This window comes from Mesocricetus auratus, unplaced genomic scaffold (assembly GCF_017639785.1).
Source record: "Mesocricetus auratus isolate SY011 unplaced genomic scaffold, BCM_Maur_2.0 Super-Scaffold_100013, whole genome shotgun sequence".
Lineage (NCBI taxonomy): Eukaryota > Metazoa > Chordata > Mammalia > Rodentia > Cricetidae > Mesocricetus > Mesocricetus auratus.
The window spans coordinates 23,997,621-24,021,500 of record NW_024429196.1 but is presented as its reverse complement, the minus strand read 5'-3'; the positions used below and the strand labels follow the sequence as shown (position 1 = coordinate 24,021,500).

General features: G+C 47.6%; 1 protein-coding gene across 1 annotated transcript in view; it reads left to right on the top strand.

The window, feature by feature from the left end:
- Proser2 (proline and serine rich 2) overlaps window positions 1-11,515 on the top strand; it is a 32,154-nt gene extending 20,639 nt beyond the window's left edge. Inside the window, 3 exon segments of the mRNA XM_040755527.1 lie at window positions 5,640-5,892; window positions 7,567-7,727; window positions 7,729-11,515. Of these exon segments, the coding sequence (XP_040611461.1) occupies window positions 5,640-5,892; window positions 7,567-7,727; window positions 7,729-8,592 (1,278 nt within the window). The 3' untranslated portion in view covers window positions 8,593-11,515.
- Window positions 11,516-23,880: the final 12,365 nt, after the last annotated feature.

Genomic DNA, 23,880 nt, shown 5'->3' with positions numbered 1-23,880 from the left:
ATATGCAAGGTCTTAGGTTTAATTGATAGCTCCATACAAACACGCATGCACAAATCAACATAGTATTGACATAGATATAGACACACAGACCAGTGGAATATAGTAGAGAGCCCAGAATTAAACCTACAGACATGTCAGCTGACTTTCAGCAAACGTGTTCCAAACACACACACTGAAGAAAGTACAGGCATTCAAGTCAGTGGTACCGGGAAATTGGATGTCTACCTGCAGGTTGACATGAACCCAATCTCTCATTAGTTATAAAAATCAACTTGACATAATCAACAGAGTGAAGGAACAACCTACAAAGTCTGGAAAATATCTGCAAATTATTCTTCTGTGAAGAGGTTGATAGTAACAGTACATAAGGAATCAGAAGCTCAGCAAAAAAAAAAAATCCAATTGAAAAATGAACAATAGCCCTAAATTGATGTATTGGACGGGAGAGTTCAACACCATTAATCATCAGGGAAATGCAAATAAAAAACACAATGAGATAGCACCTCACCTCAGGAAGAATGGTTATTGTCAGAAAGACTAAAAACATCAATTGCTTGTGCTGGAGTAGGGAAAAGGGAGCCTTGGACACTGTTAGTGTGGGGGGGGGTGATTAGTACTGCTACAATAAAAAACAGGAGGGAGTTTAGAGCTGTTATATGACCCAGTTTTCAGTATGTCAAAGAAATTCTTCGTTTTCAAGGTAATGGTGGCACTATTCACAGTTACTAAGAAATGCAAGAGCCAGGCATGGAGTTACATGCCTCTGACCCCAGGTCTTGAGGTAGAGGCAAAGATCTTGAGTTTGAGGTCAACCTGGGTAACAGAGTGAATTCAAACCTGGGATACATAATGAGAGCCTGTCTCCAAATACACACCCAAAAAGACATTGGAACAACCTAAGTGCCCATCATCCAATTTGTGAGTAAAGAAAATATGCTACATGTGCACAATGGAATGCTACGCAGCCACAACAAAGATAAAATCCTGGCATCTGCAACAACATGGATGGAACTAGTTGCAGGTCATTGTGTTTAGTAAAATAAGCCAGGCTCAGAACACCCAGTGCCACATCCAGAATCTTAAAGACTTGGTGTTGGGCCTGGAAAGATGGCTTAGCAGTTAAGAATACTTGGCTCCTCTTGCAGGGGATCCAAGCTTGGGTCCCAGAACCCACATAGCAGCTTGCAACCGTATGTAACTCTAGTCCCAAAGGATCCAACACCTTCTTCTGGCGTCCGTGAACACCAGACGTGTACATGGTACACAGACATACTTAATGCAGGCAAGACACCCATATACGTACAGTAAAAGAAAAGGAAAACAGTTCTTGAAAAAAGGTTGATCTCACGGAAGTTGCAGGCAGAATGATAGTCCCCAGAAGCTGAGGAGGATAGCAGTGGGGAAGAGACTGATGGGTGCTGCTAAGTTATAGTTGGCTAGAAACATGCTCTGTTGTGCACTGTACTTGAAAACCTAGAAGAAAAAGTTTTAAAAGCTTGCACCATAGTGAAAAATGTTTAAAGAAATAGGTCTATCTGGCCTAATTTGATATTACATGGGTTTACCCCATAAACGTACACAGTTTTTATGTTTTGTGTGTCAGTTAAAATAAATGGTTTCTCTGTGTGTACAGAAATCACCATAGTCAGTTCTATAACATTTCATCTCCCCTAAAGAAAGCCTTTGCCCATTCTCAGTCACGTTCCATTGCTTCTCTACTCCCTGGGCCATAGCTTCTTTCTCACTCTGGATGTGTCTCGCTGCCACACCTCTTACTGCCCAGCCTCTCCCTCAGGACCAAGAATGCCTTTCATTTACAACCCTAGCAGAGGCGGTGTTGATCATCCCTCCAGAATGGGAGGAGCAGACAGGAACCGTCTTGGCGGGGTGCCAAGTGCCCCTTTTCCTGGCCCTGGTGTACCTCGCTCCCCTGCCTAGCCCCAATGTCTTTCCTCTCCCAGGTATGTGGAGTCCATGTTCACTGGGAGAAAGCTTCAAGTCTTGGAAGTTGGGCCACACACTGAACCCACAGCAGGTTTGACCGTTCCACAATCCAGGATTCCGGGCCAGGCTGATTGCAAAGAAAGCATGCCATCCACCCAGCCCCACACTGGAGAGAAAGCCCTTGGGTTGAGGACCTGAGTGACCTGGGGGTCTTGTCTCTGAGCAGACTGGCCGGAGCTGATTTTATCTCACATTGTGTAATTAGTGAAAGGAAGAGAACTGAAGAATCCCCGGGTAAATTGCACAAGACTCGCGCAGGCATCTCTGCAAGATCTGTCGGTACTTGCTAGGTAGGCTAGGATTAGAAAGGGTGAAGCAGAAGGCAAGCAGAGGACTGAGTTCTAGCAGGCTCGGGCCCTTGGTGCAGCAGTGGTGAGACCCTTGGAAAGCCAGGCCAAGCCTTTCCGCAGTGTACAGGTGTGAACAGTCATGTGGGCGGCACCGTCCTCAGCCTGTTTTCAGATGCAGCCTCATGTTAGGACTGCTTGCCGTCAGGCTGGGTTAGACATGGTCCATCGTTTGTTCTTTAACGTATATGAGTGTTTACCTGCGTGTGTATGTACACCACATATGCGCCTGGTGCTGGTGGAGGTCAGCAGGAGGAACCGGATCCCCTGGAACTGGAGCTACAAGTGGCTGTGAGCCAGCACGTGAGTTCTGGGAATAAAAACCCAGGAACAAGTGCTCGCAGCCACTGAGCTGTCTCCCCAGCCCACTTCTAGTCCGTGCTTACGTGCTCCTCTTGTGGGAAATTGGAATGTGTCTTAAACTGAAGGTCCATTTTAGGACCTCGCTTTTTGAAATTTTTACGTAATTTTTATGCCATGTCCATTCTGTAGTACTGAGGATGGAATGAATACAGGGCCCACCCTAGGCAAGCTTTCTGTCATTGAGCTGGACCCTCAGCCAGGCTAGTGCAATTTCAGTTCTGCTACATAGCCAAGGAGAATGATGATACCTAACCAAAATAGACTCCAAAAGTGATGCTCAGGGCTGGAGAGATAACTCGTGGTTCTAAGTGCATATTCTTCCTGTGGAGAGGATGGGATGGACATGCGTTGTCAGCACTCACACTGGGTAGCTCTTAGCCACTGTCACTACAGCTTGAGGGCATTTTTCCTCTTCTGGCCTCCATGGGCACTGCACCATGTCCATACTTACCTCCCTACACACATATACACGTAATTAAAAATAAAAACCTTTGAAACGTCACGCATCCACTGAAGTGCCCCACATAAGATCACAGTTGGGGAGAGAGCACAATGTATTTCTCTAGATTTCATGTCTCAGCAGTGGAGGTCAACATTTGTGTAATGGTTGTTATCTCCATCGGGTCTCCTGGACAAAATCCACAGTGGGTGAAACTTAACTAGAGGGATCTTTGTTATGCCAAGAGTCCCAATGACTTTAGACTTGCAGGGCTTGTGTCGAAACAATAAATGAGCTGGGCCTGGTGGCACATGCCTTTAATTCTAGCACTTGGGAGGCAGAGGCCGGAGGATCTTTGTGAGTTCAAGGCCAGCTTGGTCTACATAGCAAGTTCCAGGAGAACTACAAAGGAAGACCCTGTCTCAAAGAAAAGAAAAAGAGACAACTTTAGATAGAAGACTGAGAACTGTCATGCAGTGACTGGGGGCAGCATTTATAGGATGTGGGAGCCAGGCAGTCCAACAGAAATAAGGAATGTGGTGAAGAGATTAGACAGGAAGGCCATACTTTATGACACTCAGATGACCCGCCTGTGTGTGTATGACACTCAGATGCCCCCGCCAGTGTGTGTATATGTACATATATGTGCATATGTATGAGTATTGCTGTTCTAGGCATCAAAAGGTCAGAATAGATGTACATGGTAAGGAGGCATCTGTGGGACGTGAGAAAACCTGCAAGCCTTGATATAGCCAATGTGATTCATATGTGTGTGTGTGTGTGTGTGTGTATGTATGTGTGTATGTATCTTATTTTTATTTTTTATTCATTGGTGTTTTGCTTGTATGTATGTCTGTGTGAGGGTGTCCCATGTCCTGGAACTGGAGTTACAGACATCTGTGAGCTGCCATGTGTGTGCTGAGAATTGAACCTGGGTCCTCTGGAAGAACAGCCAGTGCTCTCCAGCCCCTACAATGTGAGTCTTAAGTGTAGAGTCTAATGGAGGTGAAAAGCCTGGGTGTTCAGCATCTATAGTGCAAAAGAATGTCACAGCAGGAACGGATTCTGCTTTCAAATAACTCAGAGACCCATCCCTTCTCTTCCCGTTGTCACTACACTCATACCTTTAGCTCTCAAGACTGTCTAGAAAATGTGGACTGAGATTTCTTTTTTATTATTTTTTAATTCTTAATTATGTGTACATGGGGGCAGTGTCTGCTGAGTCGAGAAGAGAGCATCAGATCTGAAGTTGGAGTGACAGGCAGTTGTGAGCTGCCCAGCATAGGTGCTGGGAACTGAATTCCAATCCTCTGAAAGAATGTGTTCCCTTTGCCAGTGAGTCATCTTCAGCCCCTGGTTGGAATTCTCATGTGAGAAGTGTTGACTGGCCTCCACCTATGAACTAGTGCTACTGAGCAGCTACCTTGGAAGAACCCTTTCTGGACTCTCAAACCCTTTTCTCTCCCTGCCAATGGCCCTTACAGTGCTCGGTCTATCTGGGGAATCCATTTGGCCTTGTGGCGCCCCCTCCACTTTCTGTACAGTTCCTCCCCATCAATGCAGCTACCCTGTCTCCACTGCAGACTCCCTTAAGGATAAACTCTTCGCTTTCTGCAGGGATGACCCAGTTGCTTCTGAGGATGATTCCAGCCAGCTGTGCCCATCAAGCCTCACCTTCGCTGTATTCCTGGCTGGGCTCAGTTCAGGTCACGCAGTACCCAGCAGGTTGACTGTAGGCTTTCCCGGCACTGATGCAAATTGCAGCCTTGGCTCATCACCACCTTCCTTCTTTTCTGACTTCCATTTGCTGGCATCGCTTCTTTCCCTGTTATTTTTATCTTTGTGATTTAGGCCTGGTTAAGGAAATCAATAAGGTCTCAGGCTGGAGAGATGGTTCAACATTTTGTTGTTCTTGCAGAGGACCTGGGTTAGATTCCCAGCACCACCCACATGGCAGCCTACAGCCCTCTGTACCTCTAGTCCCAAGAAATCCAGCACCCTCTTCTGGCTTCTGTAGGCACCAGGCACACACACACGGCACAGACATATCTGCAGGCAAAATACTCATATCATAGACATAAGATAATTAACCATTAGTAAGATCGCTTATTGTCTTAGCAGCATTTCTGAAGGAAGGGGAGATAAATGGTGAGTTCAATCTGATGCTTACTGAGAAGTCTCCCTTGGCAGTATGGAGACAATAGCATGCCTGGCATACAACTCCTGGAGGAGACTTCCTCTATTGTGCTGGCTCACTGGTAACCACATCTGAACCTCATGATAGGGTGAAGGCCTTGGGTTTGTCAATATCTTTTTTTCCGTGCAGGTAAAATGGTGAGGGACTTACAGGTCTTTTGTCAGCGGGGTGACCCAAATGGCAGGGATCTTCCAGGACACAGAAAAGTCTTCGCTAGGCAAGGTTTTGCCTCCTACTCTTTGTGACTCTTTCTCTTTGCTGACATCATCTCTTTCTGACCCACTTACAGGATGACGAGAGCCTGAAGCACCTCACACACGAGGAAAAGGACGTCATCCTGTTCTTTGAAGAGACCCTCGATTCCCTGGAATATGACTTTGATGAGCCAGCCCTGTGTGACAGTGGCATCCATTGCCACTCTCCACAGTCTCTGCAAGAGAGCCCTTCCAGTCACTCTGAACCGGAAGATGTCATCGATTTAGTACAACCAGGACCTGTGTCTAAGGAAGCTGAGAGCCTTGCAGATGTGCCTCAAGTAGCAGGTACACACAGGACCCCGTGCCTTTGACTGTGCTTGGTGGTGCACCCAAGGCACACCAGCACTTTTCTACTCTGTTTGCTTATGCTTGTCAATATAGAAGCTTCTAGAAGGGAGTCTCAGCCTCTTGATAGTCTCTCCAGCAAGGAACTCCAAAAACAGGTAGCAAAGAAGACCAACTGAAAGGAAAGAGAGAGAAAGGAGAGACCAAATGAGCATATAGATGTGTGTGTGTGTGTGTGTGTGTGTGTGTGTGTGTGTGTGTGGTTAGGTGTCACAGGGCACTTGATTTGTGCTGCAAATCATGTCCCATTTCTAACACATGGCTCTGTGAAGTACAGCACAGAGCAGACAAGATGCAGGTCCACACTGCCATGGTCCGCTCTGCATCACTGAACAGCATCAATGAAGAGGTACACTTCTGCCCATTGAGTCAGTGGAAAGCTTCTTACGGCCCTCTATTTGCTGGTGGGAAATGACATTAAAAAACAAATGGAGATATTTAGGACTAGACAGGAGAAGAAAGAATTAGAGAAAAGACATTTGTGCCCCGCAGACTATAAACACCAGTGTTTGTCATAAGTTTCTGGGAGTGGAGGCATCTTTGTGAGACAAGGATCTCCAGCTGGCCTGGTGCTAGCACAGCCTGACCTCAAACTCAGTTCCCTTGTCTCTGCCTCTCAAGTGCCGGGGTTACAGTGTATGCCACCATTCTTAGCTTAAGTATGGTTTCTTTTGACATTTGGTTTCTGCATTCCCAGAATTGACATCCTGTAGTCATGAATTCCATACAAAAAGAGAATGGTTGCAGCAAACCCTTGAGGGAAGAGACATTAAATTTTGCATTTTAAAGAATATTTATTATGTACACACTGTTCTGCCTGCATGTCAGAAGAGGGCACCAGGTCTCATTATAGATGGTTGTAAGTCATCATGTGGTTGCTAGGAATTGAACTCAGGACCTCTGGAAGAGCAATCAGTGCTTTTAACCTCTGAGCCATCTCTCCAGCCCCTGCATTTTTTTTAAACACTTCTGCTTTGAAGCATAGTTCCTAAAGTAATTTGAACCAGCTGATCCTTTAAAAAGATTAGATCATATAATCACACCAAAGAAAATGGGCTTGGAAAATTCAGCATGTGTGCCCAGTGATTCTCTAACCTACTATATTTTTTTTATCTTTTTTGTTTTTTCAAATAGGGACTCTTTATGTAGATTTGGTTGTCCTGGAACTCACAGTGTAAACCAGGCTGGCCTTGAACTCACAGAGATCCACCTTCCTTGACCTCCTGAGTGCTGGGATTCAAGATGAGCATCCCCATCCTCCACTCTGTCTCCTTTGTAAAGACCCCTGATGAGGTGGTCACTGCTTGCCTTCTGTCAAGTGCCCTCAGCATGACAGAGCATGAGGAGTATACCTTTCCAGACTGCTTTCTAACTGGCTGTTTCTGGCTCTAAATCGTCACCGCCCTCTCAGGAATCTTTGGTTCTCAGTGTGTGGCCCTGAGAATAAATGCACTGCCTTCTTTCTCACCAGTCCGGGTACCAGGACCAGCATTTTGATTAGGCATTGTAGAGTTGGTAGTGTGTCCCATTGTGACTCTCTGAAGTTCGGTTGGCAGGAAAACCACGTGTCTATTCTTATTGGGGTGAAAACTTATGAGGTCTCTTTTTTTTCAGGGGCCCCATCTGCTACAAAGCAGGGCACAACTGTTCCTGAAGGTGGGAAGCAAGCCGCTGAGAATTCCCTGCCTCCACCAGACTCCAGCGATCCCGAGGCGTTTCCTCTGCTGCCCTCCCTGCCTGTCTCTGCACCCTCTGCCCCCCGAAAGGATCTGATACCCCCCCTCTCCTCCAGCAGAGCATCCCAAACTACCCCGCTCGGTGCCCACTCCTCTGGTGATTGCTCAGAAAATTTCTGAGAAGTTGTCCGGAAACGAAGCCCTGTCCCCCACCTCCCCATCGAAGGAGGGCAGGCCTGGGGAATGGAGGACGTCGACTTCTGTAGCCTCTCGAAATGGGGACCAGGTTGGCGTGTGGCACCGACACACGACCCAGCCAGCACCCAAGATCCACCGCTTCCCCAGTAACATAAGCGTGACCAACAGCTCCGGGAAGGACTTCAACAAGACCATCTCCAAGGCTGCTGTCAACGTGCAGGAGCGGAAGGCCCAGGTCCTGGCCAACATCAATGGCATGTCCTTCATCGCCGCGGGCGACAAGTCATCGGAAGAGCGGTGGCAAAAGGCAGAGGAGCAGAGGGGCGGCTCTGCGGACGGGGGACGCGCCCAGGGCAGGGTGGGCATGGCCGGGGAGCCCGGGGGACCGCGTACAGGAGGCCCAGCCAGGGCGCAGCAGTCCCGGGCTGTGCAGACGGAGCAGCCGCCGCTGGTCAACGGCTTCCAGAGTGTGCACGAGGCCCTGCGCAGCAACGAACCCAGCGTCTTCGTCCCCACCAGCAAGACCATCACCTTCCGGCCAGACCCGGCTATAGCGGGCAAGCTGGCACGCCAGAACGCCAGCCGCAGTCTGTACGAACCGCGCCTGGATGGCCCCCAGGACGCTCGCAAACGCACAGGCTCGCTCCCCCGGGCTGCGGGCTTCCGGCCACAGGGCATCACAGTGCAGTTCGCCGGCCGCGGCTCCACCGAAGAAGCACGACGTGAGGCCCTGCGCAAACTTGGGCTGCTGAAGGAGAACTTGTGAGGGCCATGGGTGGGACTGCCGGAGTGACTGGGTAGACCTTGCATGCCCACTGAGTGTCCGGTTCTATAAGCACGGGAGCTGGGCAGCACGAGGTGCTGGATGTTCGGGGAAGATGTATCTGCCCCATCCCTTGTGTCCAGTGCAGCGTGGAGTCAGAGGTCAACGGAGCAAGGACCAGACCCCGGAGCTGCCCTCTTCCTTTCCTGGGGTCACAGAGTAACCTTTAGGACCTGTGGGCTTCCATGGATGCAGATGACCTATGGCTGACATACGTGAGGACAGCCTTGACTTGACTTGGTCTAGGATCTCTCATCTAGACTCTTGTCCCATGCACAGGACTTGAAAGCCAGTGTAGCCCTGACGTTCAGGATTCCCCTTCCTTGAAAATAAAAAAGAAATGCTTGTTAACTTTTTCTAGTGTCAATGTACACTTTGAAGTCTAGCTGCTTGTGTGTTTGTTTCTGAAGGGCGGAAGATGATGGGTACTCTACCGATCCTGGTTTGTTTCTTGACACAATATGGTTTGCCCCATTTTCTTAACTGAAAATCTGAGTGAATCGCTTAGAGTAAAAGTTACTGTAATTTTGTGAGAGTAAAACAGGGGGTCCAGTGTGGAAAAGTGGAAAAGGTGGTAATTTTGAGAAAGCAAATCTCATGCTACCCTGGGATGTGTGTGTGTGAGTGTGTTATGTATAAATATATGTACCTATGCTAACATGTATGCATGCACATTTATTAGTATACAAGTATCTTCTTCTGAAGACACCATTATCTAACTACAGAATATGAGGACTTCCTTCTGTCTCACACACATACAAACCTCAGCATGTGATGGGGCACTAAGAATTCTTCCTATTATGGAAGTCAGCTAAGGACACATGAACCCCAAGTACCTTTTCCTCAACAGTATGTTCTGTTCCCAATTAAAGTAATTTTTCCTGCTTCCAAATAAGCAAGATGGTTCCTGGTTTTACTTAAGAGCATTTTCCATTTACAGAAAAATTAAAATCTTCTTTGTCACCTCACCAGTTTTGTGTTGCAAGGTAGCTAGTAGACCGATGGGTACAACCTGATTGGTTATGTTCATGAGCAACATCTCAGGACTCTTCAAAAGAAGACTATGAAGTCAAGTTGTGCAGTGTGAAAAGTTTTCTTTTCTCCCAGACTTTGTCTTACAGAGTTGTGGCCACAAGTGTTATTATCAAAACTACTTAAGGCTGGAGTCTCAAACCTCTAAAAATAGATGGGGAAGGGCTGGCCTGATAGCCACACCCACAAGTCCTCGGCGCTCCTTTACAGAGCCCGTTTCTTTTCCAGTCGAGTATTACTGAGTCTCATACTCGAAACAAGCTTTTGAAGGCTGTTAGAGGCCATTTTCACAGTACTGTTACCTTGTGAGTTATGAATCATTATGTTTTGTTTCTTCAGAACCACGGTCCAGCAACTCGCCCAGCTTTCGTTTTCCTGAAGTCATCTCGAACATTTTTTAATCTTAATTTAAATAAGGACTTTAAACTTTTAAAAGTACCTTTAATTTTGTTCTTACTTATGATTGATTTGCTGACAGGAGCCAGGAGGTTTCTCTTTGACAAAGTGAGATGCCATACACAGTGTTTAGTAGTTGAAGGTCTCAATACAGCTGTTACAGATAGCCTTTGTTGAGGATTTTCATGGGACTTTATTGTGAATAGAATGAGTCTGACTGTATACTAATATATTCTTGCAATGGCATTTTTGAAAAACAAATTTTTATCTTACCTATAAATAACTGTATTACATTATGTGTTATTATTTGCTTTTAAAGGGTTATATAGTTTTCTTCTGTTTATTCATGTTTTCTTTCTATTTAATCCATAATTATATTGACTGTTACTTTAAATGTTCCTTGTGTCCAAAGCCCTAATGATTAAAGCCCCATTTTTGTGAGTGATGGCCCTTCTGTGTGTCTGAAAAGCATTATTTTCCTTGCAGTTGTTATGTGATGTGACATTCTTAAATGACATCTAGTTCCTAGTGCTGAAAGACCATATTTCAAAGCAAGATTGTAGTGAAAAGAAAATGCAGATACGAAGTTCCCGGTTTCCCCTCAGGTGGCATTTATAAACGGCTCTTCATTTTTAGGAAACTCTTATCATACTATGTAAAAGTCAGAAAAACAAAACAATTCCTCCTTTCCTCCGCTGATGGTTCTTTACCCAGAGTCTCGCAGCCACAGCCCTACCTAGCAGTGCCTGGGAGAAGCATCTGCCCGGTTCTTGCCCCCTCTCTGCCATATCTGCACTCTCCCTGGTGTGTGTGCTCAGCCTCACAAAACAGGCAGACGCTTCGCTGTTTCCTCACTAAGTTACATCCTCTTGTAATGCTGCCTGAGGAGAAAGGGCAGAGTCACACTAGGGGATGCTACCCACCAGACATGCCAAGGCCCCTGCCCTGCACAGTGGTGATCATGGAGCCCTCAGCCTTCAGGAGGCGTACAGGAAGGCAGGGCCACAGAAGCAGATTTCTGACTAGAATTCTTTGCACACACTGCTAGCAGGGAGCAGGGTAGGACCTCATTAGGGCTAGCCTTCATGGAAGAGCTTGGTGGAGTTGATTAACGAGGCCCACGGAACCCTAGTATCAGTTCAGAACAAAACAAAGGCAAGTGCATTCTTCCCAAACCCGCAGGGCTTTGGCCGTGGCGATAGCACCTTTCCCAGGATTTAGTGGCAACTTTTAGTGGTAGGTGATATCAGCTCTTGAACATGTATTAAAGAGGAAAAAAGGGAAGATAAATATGACAACGATTTACTCTTATCAAAAAAAATGTGTTTCTGCTACACAGCTGTTTTCCTAGCTGATCCATGTACAATGAGGCATTGTTTCTCTCTGGATACTTCATTGGTGTGACCTGGCAAGGTTAATAAACTTCGTTTTGCCCTAACTGTGTTCTCAAACTTCTGTCATCTAATAGTGGCGCAGTCTGGATGAGCAGCCGCCTTGTGTCTCTGGATCTCTTGTCCTCACCCTGGTCTCCGGCCAAGGCTGCTGGATGGAAGGAGGAAGGGGAGGATGGTGAATGTTCGCCTGGAGAGGTTTCTGTTCTCTCTGAAGTGACAAGTCACCAAACAGGTTTTGTGTCTTCTCTTCACAAGGCTTTAGAGTGTGGGGACAAGTCCCGTATCCTTTTCTAATCTACCAGTCGGACAAGCTGGGCTTTCACCTGAGAAAGAGGAGTCGGCGCTTTAAGCTGCTGTGTCCTGGGAATGTGGCAGTTCTTTGTGACTGAGTTGGAAATGGAGGCTCAGTTGGAAATTCAGTTCAGCCGCTGGCCTCCCATTCACCCCCTACTCATCAGAGTCACCCACTTTCCTGGCCATCAAAGTCCCCGGTGTGTGTGGGGGGCATAGAAGCAGTGCTGGAGATCTGCCTCTGGAGTTGCCTAGAGCCATGACATACTTTTCAGCATAGAAGGAATTAGGCTTTGTGGGTGACAGTTGAAGTGCTTTTAAAGGTGCCTCGGTTCAGAAAGATACAGCAAAACTGTCGCCTGCAGTCCTGTTTCTGAAGACTTCTGGCTGGACACCATGGTGCAACTCTGTGTTAGCCCCACTTGGCAGGTGGAGGCAGGCAGATGAGTTCAAGGTCATCCTCAGCTACAAGGCAAGATTGAGGTCTTCATGAGGCCCAGTCTTCAAAAAGCTGCAAGACTTCAGAAATGTCAATCAGGCTCTACACCCCCTCCTGGTGACAGCCCTGGGAGGGGCTGGGGATGGGCAGCCACAAACAACCCCCTGGATCAGAAACTATTTCCTTTAGTCTTCCTCCTTGCCTTCTGAACTATGTGAACTTTCTGTTGTGCAACTATTAAAGGAGGAAGGAGGTATAATGAGGACTTCCAGAAAAGTCCGAGTGAAGCATCAGATATTTTCCAGCCTAGAGGAAGACAGCAGCTCAGGTGTCATGTGTCTCAGACATCTCTGACCAGTGCCTAGTGGTCTGCCATGAGGCCCTATTGCTTTAAGGTATCCTGGGATCTAGACCAAGGCAAGTTAGGAGGGGTCTTCATGTATGCTTAATATAGGTCCTCAAACTCAACATTCTCAGAGCCGTCTATTTCCTCACTGGGGCCGAAGGGGAAACTCCAAGCTATAGACTAGCCACTCTTAGGGTCAGGGCGCCAATCCCCACCGCCAGCTATGGAGGCAGGCTATACCCTTCCTGCTCTAGTCATGGGTGAAAATTCACAGTTGGAAGCTGAACCTAATGGAACCTATGACAGGTTCACACAAACAGGTCATACTTCATAAACTCTAACTTCAGAGTATGTGCATGTGCAACAAAGCTGCCAAAATTCTGGGAATAGTTTCAAAGGGCGAGGCTGAATGAACAAGGAGAGCTGACTTGTGTCTCTGTGTGTGCAAGCACATGTGTGGATGTGTACACTCTTCTAGAGCAACCAGGCTGACTTCAGCCCTTGGCATCTCTGATTGGTGCTCATTAGGTGAGTATATAGGCCTTGAGTATTGCCACACACAGCTAGAGTCCTGACCTTCTTACTAATGATGCCTTTAGGTCTCTGGCCTTTGGGAAGGACATAAGCCCTTGGTACATCTGAAATCAGGTTGTTTGCAGGTTGCTGTGACAGCAAATTTCAAAGATCTCTTCAGCTTCCATCTCATTCTATTGCCCAACAGTTTCCTGGCCCGAAAAACTAGGTAGACTTTGTCCATTTAGTTAATTGGTTTGTTGTCTGCTTGTTTGGTGTGAGCATTTGAGTTTGGGGAAGATGGCCTCTGCCTTGTGAGGCAGAATGAAAAAGGGCTTGTGGAGACCAGAACTCTGTATTAACTGGAGTACCTCCTGCCTATCTCTTGTCTTATATGTAAGCCCCTTGAGCCAGATTCCATTCCCCAGAGGACCTCCAACTTTGAGGTTCCAACCAAGGATACTCTAACTGCTGGGCTCTGCCCCCACCCTACAGAGTAGAAAGCCCAATCTCTGGACATGAAATCTCACAATCTCCACCATGGAAAGCCCCACTCTGAAAAGTCCCCCCCCCCAAGAAACTCGGTATAAATTCTGTATTCTGATCAGTTTTCTGCTGTTTTTCACCCGAGCAGAGGCAGCCACCCTCCATGGTTTTTTCCCTCCCAGTAAATCTCTTGTGTGAGGTTTGTTGTGCGGTGTGACTTCGTGGGTATTCCTTGGCTCCTGACTGCCAGGATACCTTTCCATCAGAGCTGCAATGCTTACATTATGAACTTAGCCATATTCTTTTACATTCATATCTATATGTTTCTGAAGCTTTCTATAAGGTTGCTTTTCAGTGTATTCCTGTGTGTGTGTATGTATGTGAGTGTGCGTGTCTGTATGTGTGTGTTTATCTGTAAGGTTATTTTTCAGTGTACTCCTGTGTGTGTGTGTGTGTGTGTGTGAGTGTGTGTGAGTGTGTGTGTCTGTATGTATGTCTCTCTGTGTGTATGTGTGTGTACTGTATGTGTTTGTATGCACCTGGGGTGGTGAAGGAAGATATCAGCTGTCTTCTCCTATCACCCTTATCCACTTTATTCCCTTGAGACAGGGTCTGGATGTCTCACTGAACTTGGAGCTTACTGTTTCCAGCTAGACTGGTTAGCCAACAAGCCCCATGAATCCTGTCTGTCCCCAGTTCCCAGTGCTGGTGTAACAGACACATGAAACCATGATTGACTTTTTATGTGAGTTCTGAGGATTTGAACTCAGATCCTAATGCATGAGCAACAAGCACTCTTCCCCCCAGCAAGCCACCACCACCCATGGGCTTCCTCAAACTTCCAGTCTTCCTACCTGCTCCTCCAGAATGCTGGGATGACAGGTGTGTGCCACACACCTGGATTCTCCATTCACTCCAATAGAGTAGAATTAAAATGTGTATGAAGTCAAACAATCGGTGGGAGCGAGTCCATAACTAAAGAATATTATTTAATATTATTATTAATTAATATTATTATTATTATTTAATATTATTTTGGTTTATTGAGACAGGGTAGCCAAGGCTGATCTCACACTCCTTATCCCCCTGCCTCAGTCTCTGCAGTAGCTTGGGTTACAGGGACACATCCGCAGGTCATCAAGAGGGGTGCATCCCATCTGGTGTCTCTCTACAGAACTCGTCTCATCTCCCTGGAGTCACTTCCTGCTCTCTGCCAGACTTGGAGTTGTGTTCCTCCTACTAGCAGACCAGGGGTCTTTTCATTTTGAATAAGATGAGCTAGGGTCATCTTGAATCTGGGCCTAGGGAGTCTTTAGGGAGAGGAGAGGCCTCGTGCAAGACCCTGCAGCAAGGGCAGGGCCTCTGACCTCTGATTTGGAAGAACCCTTCAAGGCAAGGCCTTTGTTTCCTGTTTCCATCCCTTCCCCCAGGACTTGATTTGAAAGCCAGAATTACCCTCTGCACAGGCGCTCCTAACCACCTAGATGGGAACTTTGGGGCAAGTGTTGAGCAGCTGCCCACCATAGTCCTTGGAAGTCACAGCAGTTACTGGAAGGACCAGTAGGCCTCAGCGTGGGGCTCTAGCCAGGGCTGCAGGTTCCAAGAGAGCAAGGATGAGAAGGTACATGGTCCCCATGTGTCCAGCCCCATTCCCTTTATGATACGGCCACTGTGCAAATTCTGGCCCCTTTAACCATCTTGGCACAAATTATGACAGCTCTGCCAATGTCTGTAACTGGCATTGCTGGCATTTATACCCCATTTTTCTGGGATGTGCCTGCATCAAAGAATACAGTGTTTCCTGCCTTGGGAGGCTCTACCCTTCGCCTGAGCTTGCTGCTATTTTTGTAATTTTTTCTGGCAATGACTACCTTCTGTGCCTTTAGGCCAGGTTGTAAAAAAAACACCTCACCATTTCCTTTAAGTTTTTTCTCCCCCCAGTTCAGCCATCCACCTCCTACAGTCTTTTTTCTTTCTTTCTTTCTTTCTTTCTTTTTTGCTTTTTTTCCGAGACAGGGTTTCTCTGTAGCTTTGGAGGCTGTCCCGGAACTCTCTCTGTAGACCAGGCTGGCCTTGAACTCACAGAGATCTGCCTCCTGAGTACTGGGATTAAAGGTGTGCGCCACTACCACCTGGCTTTACAATCTTAATTCTAGGAATGATTTGCTATTTCTGAAAATGAGAACCAGCCAGGGGTGTGAGCCCACCTCTGCAATCCCAGCACTTGGGAGGTGGAGGCAGAAGGATCAGGAGTTCAAGGCGATCCTGGGATAAATAGTGACTCTGAGGCCAGCCTGAGCTACATGAGACTTTACAAAAACAAATCCGTCCCATATGATCTCAAAATCTTGGCCCCTGGATTTCAGATCCCACATGGTACCCTACAATGTGCTAGTGAAGAGGAAAGATGAATCTAAAGGCCGAGCACCTTGAACCTCGGCATGGAGAGGGTCTAAAAGGACCGAGGGCTGGCGTGAACTGTGTAGCCTTAAACTGTTGGAGGGCAAAGAAAGGGCTTCCACCCACATGGTCACCTGCCTCTGAGTCCCCAGTCTGTGACTGCTTACTTTGGGAGCCTCAGGGAGGTTGACGGGGATGAGCCTTACTTAGTTCTCAGGGTCATCGAGGGGCCTTTGTGAGATCATAGGGTTAGCACATGACTGGCTCACACCTCCATCACCACAGCTATTGCCCACACCACCATGACAGCAGGGAAGCCCCTCACTGCCCTGGAGCCTGGGCTGAGGCAGGATAGAGCACTCTGGTATTCCGCAGAGGCCCCCATCCAGCGTGCAGCCTGTGGGTCCTGGTTCCTGCTTAGAGACACGGCCAACTGCTTTTAGATTCTGTTCCACGGAGAACTGAGCTGCAGGGCTTGGCCACTTTCTAAAAATATGTGTCCAGAGTTTATTTTCCTTCTCTGGGGCTGGGTTTGCCTGCCTGGCTTCCTGTTCAGAAGCCCAGCACTGAATAAAGCTGTGTATCCGAGCTCACACTTAACGTCTCCTTTCTCAGCCTGTGGAGGACTCTCCACTCTCCCCAGAGCCTCCTTTCTGGGTCTCCTTCCTAGAGGCAATGCCAGCCCAGTTCTGCTAGAACACTGGGGATCTATGTGGCCAGCAATGGCCCTCAGATGTGTCCCACACACACCACTTTCTTATTATGTAGACCAGGCTAGCCTGGAACTTGGAAATCTGCCTGTCTCTCCTGAGTGCTGAGATTAAAGCGCACATCACCACGCCTGGCAGAGTCTGGAGTTTTAGAGGCCCTTTGTGAGACTCTAATGCATGACCCGAAAACAGAAGTGTCTTCCTCTGTCAAGGTGCACAGTGGAAGAAGTAACCTAGGGTGCAGAATGGGTGCTGGACTACAGTCTTTGATGTGGGGGCCACCTTACACTTACCTTTGCGGCTACAGTGTGCCTGATGTCGCATCTGTAAGCCGGGAGGTGGTGGCGCACACCTTTAATCCTAGCACTTGGGAGGGAGGCAGAGGCAGGCAGATCTCTGTGGGTCCAAGGAAGACTGGTCTACAGAATGAGTTCCAGGACAGGATCCAAAGCTACAGAGAAACCCTGTCTCAGAAAAACAAAACAAAACAAAACAAAACAAAAACAAAACAAAAACCCAACAGCTATTAAATCGAACAATTGTGAGAGAATAAGAACAGCTCAGACCTTACAGCAAGAGCACATACTCCCTTCACTGAACTAGTTCAGAGGACACAGTCCTCTGAGGCCATTTTGAAGAGTTGAGCGTGACACCGTGTGGAGATGATCACTGGAGACTCCCTACTCCGACAAGGACCAGGCTATGATTCCTGCACCGTCCACGCAAGGCCTCGCGTTTACCTTGACTGGACCAAAAGGTGAATTGTTAGTTGTGGCCAGCCCTTCATGGATTCATCCTACTAGCCTTGCTGCCCCTACTATGTGCTGTTCTGGGAGTTGAGCACATAACAGTGAGTAGGCCATTCCGGCTGCATCCTCCCCAGTCCCGCAGCCCAGCTGGAGGACGGACAGGCTGATTTTGAGGTGTGACCATACTGCAAAAGGGGAAACAAACATAGGAACTAAAGACCTGAGGGCAGGGAGATGATCAGGATGATACCTGAAGGATGGGCCAGAGCTAATGGGACCAAACATCAGGCAGAATGTGCTCAGAAACGAGGAACAGCACGGGAAAAGACCCAGAGCAGGCCAGGAGGAGGAGGGTATGTGAGGGATAGTGGCCTGTACTGTCACTGGGCAAACACTGCCTTTGAGTGAGGCAGGGCCTACAACCCAATAGTCACTCAACAAACAACACCATTCTGTACACTGGGGACACAGTAAAACAGAAGCAAAATAGAAAAGGCCTCATTCTTGAACTTGTTATCCTAGTGACGAAGACAGAAAATATTGTGGGGAGAGGGCTAGGCCAAGACATCGTTGGAATTCCTGACAGGTCAGGTGGGTGGGGCCCAGGAGTGGAAGGGCAGTGTCATCACAGGTAATTAGGAGTTGGGAATGTGCCAAGTCAGCTCTCAAGTCACTTCAGCACTGGAGCTCTGTGACCTCAGCCTGAAGGTTTCAACACCCCTGCTTGAGATCCAAGAAAGGGGAAATGCCCGTGCTTCCCGGGAAGGAACAAGACATAAAAAGTACTGTCTGCGTCTATACGACACCGTGCTATCCCAGTCCCACCGTGCGGCACCAGCTGCATATCCCCTGCTGGTTGTCCTCCGCTCCACACCCTGCAACACTGCTGGGCAAATGCTGTCGGAACTGAGCCAAGGCTGATGCAGCTGAGGACAAGGAGCCCCATTTGCTGGGCTTGGAATTTGGGGTCTCAGTCCCACGCTGTGAGGGCCACTATTTCTAAAACTGGTTCTCTGCCCATTCAGTTCCCAGACTGTATCCAGGCAAATGGTGAATGGCAGGCAGGGAGGGGCCTGTAGGTCGGGCTAATGACATTTAATGGGAGTTGGAGTCTCAGATCCAGACAGCAGCCACCCTGGCTGATCCTCTAATGACAGGACGTCGGGTGGGTGTGCCTCCTGTGTGGGTTGGCCGCCTTCAGAGGCATCCTCACAGGAGAGCCCTGATCAGATTGGCTGACATAGGGCCCCGAACAAAACTTACCCTGGATTCACTCTTTGTACTTTTGAATGCTTCTTAAAAAGATGCATCTCCTTTTTAATTATGCGTACGTGCAGATCTGTGTGTGCATATGAGTTCAGACGCTCGTGAAGTCAGAGAAGAGCACGTAGGATCCCCTGGAACTGAAGTTACAGGTAGCTATGAGCTGAGCAAGGAGACAAACTCGGTCCTCCCCAAGAACCCCCTCCTAACCATTGAGCCCAAACCTCCAGCCCCTCATGTTGTGTTTCTGAAGAAGTGTGAAGGGGAGGAAATTCCCGGAGGTAGAAACTTGTATATCTGTGAAAATAAAGATGCGTTCACAACCATTTTGTGCAGCCTGGCACTTTCCAGTCTCGCGCTGCAGCTCCAGGCCTGCCTGACAGCTACAAGCGGCATATCTAGCCTGGAGAAAGGGCGAGCGTGATTTGGCAACTGGCTCTCCCTAAAACGCATCTGTGTATGTATACACAACTGTGGGTTTCTGGGGCTGGAGAGATGGCTCGGTGGTCAAGAGTACTGGCTGCTCTTGCAGAGGACCCAGGTTCAGTTCCCAGAACCCACGTGGTGGCTCACAACCACATGCAACTCCTCTTCCAGGGGATCCAACGCCTTCTTCTGGTGTCCTTGAATACCAGACATGTATGTAGTACACATACATGCATGCAAGAAAAACACTCATACACATAAAAATTAAAAACACAAAACAAATATAAAATAAAACAAAATAAAATAAAAACAAAACAAAATAAAAACCCCAAATATGTATTTCTTATAAATTCTGCTTGTATAAAGGGTGCATAATGGACAATTTTTAAATAATGTTAAAATATATGATATTCTAACTGTAAATTTTATATACCCAGTTGATTCATATTTAACTTGTTTAGTGATTTGTGTCAAACTCATATTCAGTCATGACACCTTTAATATTTCCATTAAATGTATTGTCCTTAAGGGATTGGAGAGATGACTTAGTGGTTAGGAATTTGTATGGCGTTTGCAGAGAACCTGAGTTCAGCTCCTAGAACCCACATCAGGAGGTTTATAGCTGCCTGTAAATCCAGCTGCAGAGGACTCTCATTTCTGACCTCCACAGGCACCTGGACACATGACACAGACACACAGACACATATACACATAAATATACCTATCGATAAATGATAAATCTTTAAAAATCTGTTGTCCTTAAACCTATGTGATCTTTACACACTTATTACAAACTGTATTAATTAAGCAAGATCTTAGTGAATTGGGTAATAGTTTTCAAACACTAGAAAAAAAAGAGTTCCTCTCTCTCTCTCTCTCTCTCTCTGTGAGTGAGTGTGTGTGTGTGAGAGAGTGTGTGTGTGAGTGTGTGTGAGAGTGTGTGTGTGTGTGAGTGTGTGAGTGTGTGTGTGTGTGTGTGTGTGTGTGTGTTGCATTCAGGTATAATTCATGTCCCGGTTAATCCGCCTCACTCACATTCTCTTCCTTCATCCCTTTCTCGAGTGTAGCCCCACCCACAGGACAATACTGATTTACACACAGTATTTGCCCACTGCAAGGACTATTCCTCCTCAGCTGAGTCATGCATGACATCACTGAGCTGAGCAGGGAAGAGGGGTGCAGCAGGAAACCACTGTGTGGTATTTCCCTCGAGGACCAGGCCAGGAGGGAGCTCAGGGCCAGGCCTTCAGGCTCTGCCTCCTACTGCTGAGGCGTGAACATGTTTGCATGTGGTGGGTGAGGCCAAACCATTAACCTGGCAAAACATCCCAGGTCATCCACCCTAAAATCCATCACCAGGCTTTCAGGTCTTGGCTAAATGAAGCAAAGAAGTTCTGGAACAGACTTTGCCTTTGCGGAATGCAAAGACTACGGAACCCTCGGGATGCCATGTCTTATGGCATCACCAACTTTTTTAAAAAATAATTTATTTAGGCTAACTTTATATACATTGGTGTTTTGCCTGCATGTATGTCTGTGCGAGGGTATCAGATCTTGGAGTTATAGACAGGGTTAGCTGCCATGTGGGTGCTGAGAATTGAACCTGGATCCTCTAGAAGAGCAGTCAGTGCTCTTAACTGCTGAGCCGTCTCTCCAACCCAGGCATCACCAACTTTATAGTAGGATTGAGAGGGGGAGTATCTGAGAGCTGTCTGGGGATTCAGACTGAATATCTGCACTTAAACTGAGAGGGATGCGTCACGGAGGAGACTGAGGAGCATTTAGGATCCCGCAGAGTCCTACAGATAGTCAGGACCAGAGCTGTGAACCCAGCAGTATCACTTTGTTGTGACGCTGAGCTGCTGTCCCCACTAGAGGGGCCTTGTCCTAGGCACGTTCTCTCTCTTCTGGGTTGTGCTGAGTCTAGGAATCCTGTTACTGGGTACATGAATAAGGCAGGCCCAGGCTGTGGGGCTAGCCGCTCAAAAGACTTGAGGATGTTTATTTTATATAGAGAGTACAGGCCAGGCATGGCATTTGACTTTAATCCCAGCACTCCGGGGGCAGAGGCAGGTGGATCTCTGTGAGTTCGAGCCCAGCCTCATCTACAGAGTGAGTTCCAAGATAGGCTCCAAAGCTACAGAGAGCCCTGTCTTGAAAACAAACAAACAAACAAACACCCAATAACAAATAGCAACAAAATACAAAACTTACCTGAGCCAGGGCTTCCTCAGGGTTTTCCTTTATGTCTCTTTTCTCTGGAAAAGTGAAGCAACATACTAGAAAGTCAGCTCAGGAGGTCTGAAGGAAAATTGGAAAACTCCAAAATAGCCGGCCTCATTGTCTATTCCCTTAGGAGTGGGATGTGGCCCCTTGGGTGTGCCTGGGATGCAGGTTGCTGGCAGCAGGAGTGATTCAAGCGGCAAGGGCTGGCACAAGCCTGCTTTGGGAGAGCAAGAAGACCCTGAGGAGAGATGGGAAATTCTCTGTGGGCAGGAGCTGGTGGAGCAGGAGGAGGTGACCCACCCAGCCTTTACCATGCAGCCGAGGAGGAAGTAAGGGCCTGTTCCACTCTAGAGTACCGTCACTAGCGCAGCGTCACAAGGAGCCCACCAGAAAACATCTCCTGAAGGGCCGTGTGAGGGAGTACCCAGGCTGCATTTGGGGCTCGTAAGTTTCTTTTCTGTATGGGTGCTTGAGTCAGGGTCTTACTACGTAGCTCTGGCTGTCCTGGAACTGGCTAAATAGACCAGACTAGCCACAAACTCAGAGATCCACCTGTGGCCTGATGCTGGGATTAAAGGCATGTGTCACCCACCATGCCTAGCTGTGTTTGTAAGTTTCAGAAATCACCAGCACCACTGCCTATAATATTCTCTGCCGTCGGGGTAGCTCACGGCTCTTCTCTGGCCTTCTCCCCAGTAAGTCACAGGGAGAGCTGGGCAAGGTGTAGGTCTGTCTGCGAGGTGGGGGTAAGAGGTCCCTGGGGTAGATGAAGGGCAACTAGGAGGTGCCGGCTTCCAGCTGAAAGAAGTTCAGAGGCCCAAGCGGAGGATGAGAAGGCTACTGGGGGTGGGCGTGTACGGCCTGGTGCTGGAGGAGAACACAGATAGCATCACCACAGAAGGGGCAAGGGTTCCGAGGTAGTCTCTACAGAGGGCGTGACCAGATAAGTCAGGATCTGAAGGATGACGGAGCTAGTCTCTCCTATCAGGGGAGGGTTATAAGCATAGGAAGGAGAGACTCGGGATGGACTTATTCTGATGGCTGGGACACGGATGTGAGCTCCAGTTTCACTCCACATCATTGAAGAGTGAGAAAGTACGGGCACGAACCTGTGTATCTGCAATTCCATGCGCATAGACAGACCCGCGTCTCCCAGCTCAGTCACATCCTGATCTTGGCAGGCGCACACAGATGCTACCTTCTGACACTACCATTCTCCACTGGTCAGAGAAGGGCTCTCCAGCGGGGAGGTGACTGCAGAGCTGGGGCAGGGAAAGCAGAGAACATAGAACATAATGTAGGGGCTGTGTGCACACGTGCAATCCCAGCACATGGAAGACAGGCAGCCGGATCTCTGTGAGTTCAAGGCCAGTCTGGTGCCTGCTCCATACAGAGAGTGTCGGATCAACTGGGGCTACACAGTGAGACCTTACTGGAAGAAAAAGAAGGAGAAGAGGAGGAGGCGGAGAGGGAGGAGGAGGAGCAATGCTTAAATGATGGGGACATGCAGCACACAGAAGCCAGCTTGAAGGAGTTCCCACTGACTTAATCTTACATCATTTGAGATGAAATAGTGGTAATGGATTATAGTTCATTGCAACCCATTAAATAAAAAGGGACTCCATCTGAGGCCAAATATACATTAATTATACTAGTCATAGTTATATTCACAAATATACATATTCCTAATTATTATTAACTGTAATGATTTATTTGATGAGTAAAAGGATTTTTATGCAGTTTCAAAGTAGTACTCCACAAAATACTTAACTGATTACAAAGGAAAGATAACTTTATATGGAGAAGTCTGGTAGATGCTACCTCATTCAGATTCTCAGCACTCACATGTAAAGCAGAGCTTTGTGGTCTACAACTGCAATCCCAGGCCTGGGGTGGTAGAAATGGGTGGATCCTTGGAGATTGCTGGTCAACCTCCCTGAATCAGTGAGCTCCAGAATCAGTGAGAGAGTCTGCCCCCAAAATAAGATGATAGTGATTGAGATGGACCACTGACATGGACGGACACACACACACACACACACACACACACACACACACACACACACACACATCAAGTTCTTTTTCCCGTCTCCTTTCTGGGGGTTGAAGTCCTGAGCAGCCGCTTGATTGATTCGATTGGATTGCTGTATCGGTAGAGGCATCATTCGTGAAACTTTTATCTGAGGTTCCACCTAGCTGTCTTTTTCCCACAGGTCCATAGGACCAGCGTGTTGGAAACACCTCTCCCCACACCTGCATTTCAGAAACTTTTCAACAGTATTGGAAAGTGATGGTGCCCTGACACAAGTTTTTCCCAAATGGTTCTGAAGAAAACAAGAATTTACTGAAGCTACTGCAGTGTAGCGGTGACTAAATGATTCAGGTCATGGGACTGAGAGATACGTTAAAACGAGACCCGGTTCGAACATTCCCTAGCACCCACACGTAGCTCACAGAATCTAACTGTGAATGTTCTGGATCTAACACCTTCCTGCTTAGGTGCTGTCATATGTAAGGCACCCATACACACACATGCGGCAAAAACATTCACATACATAAA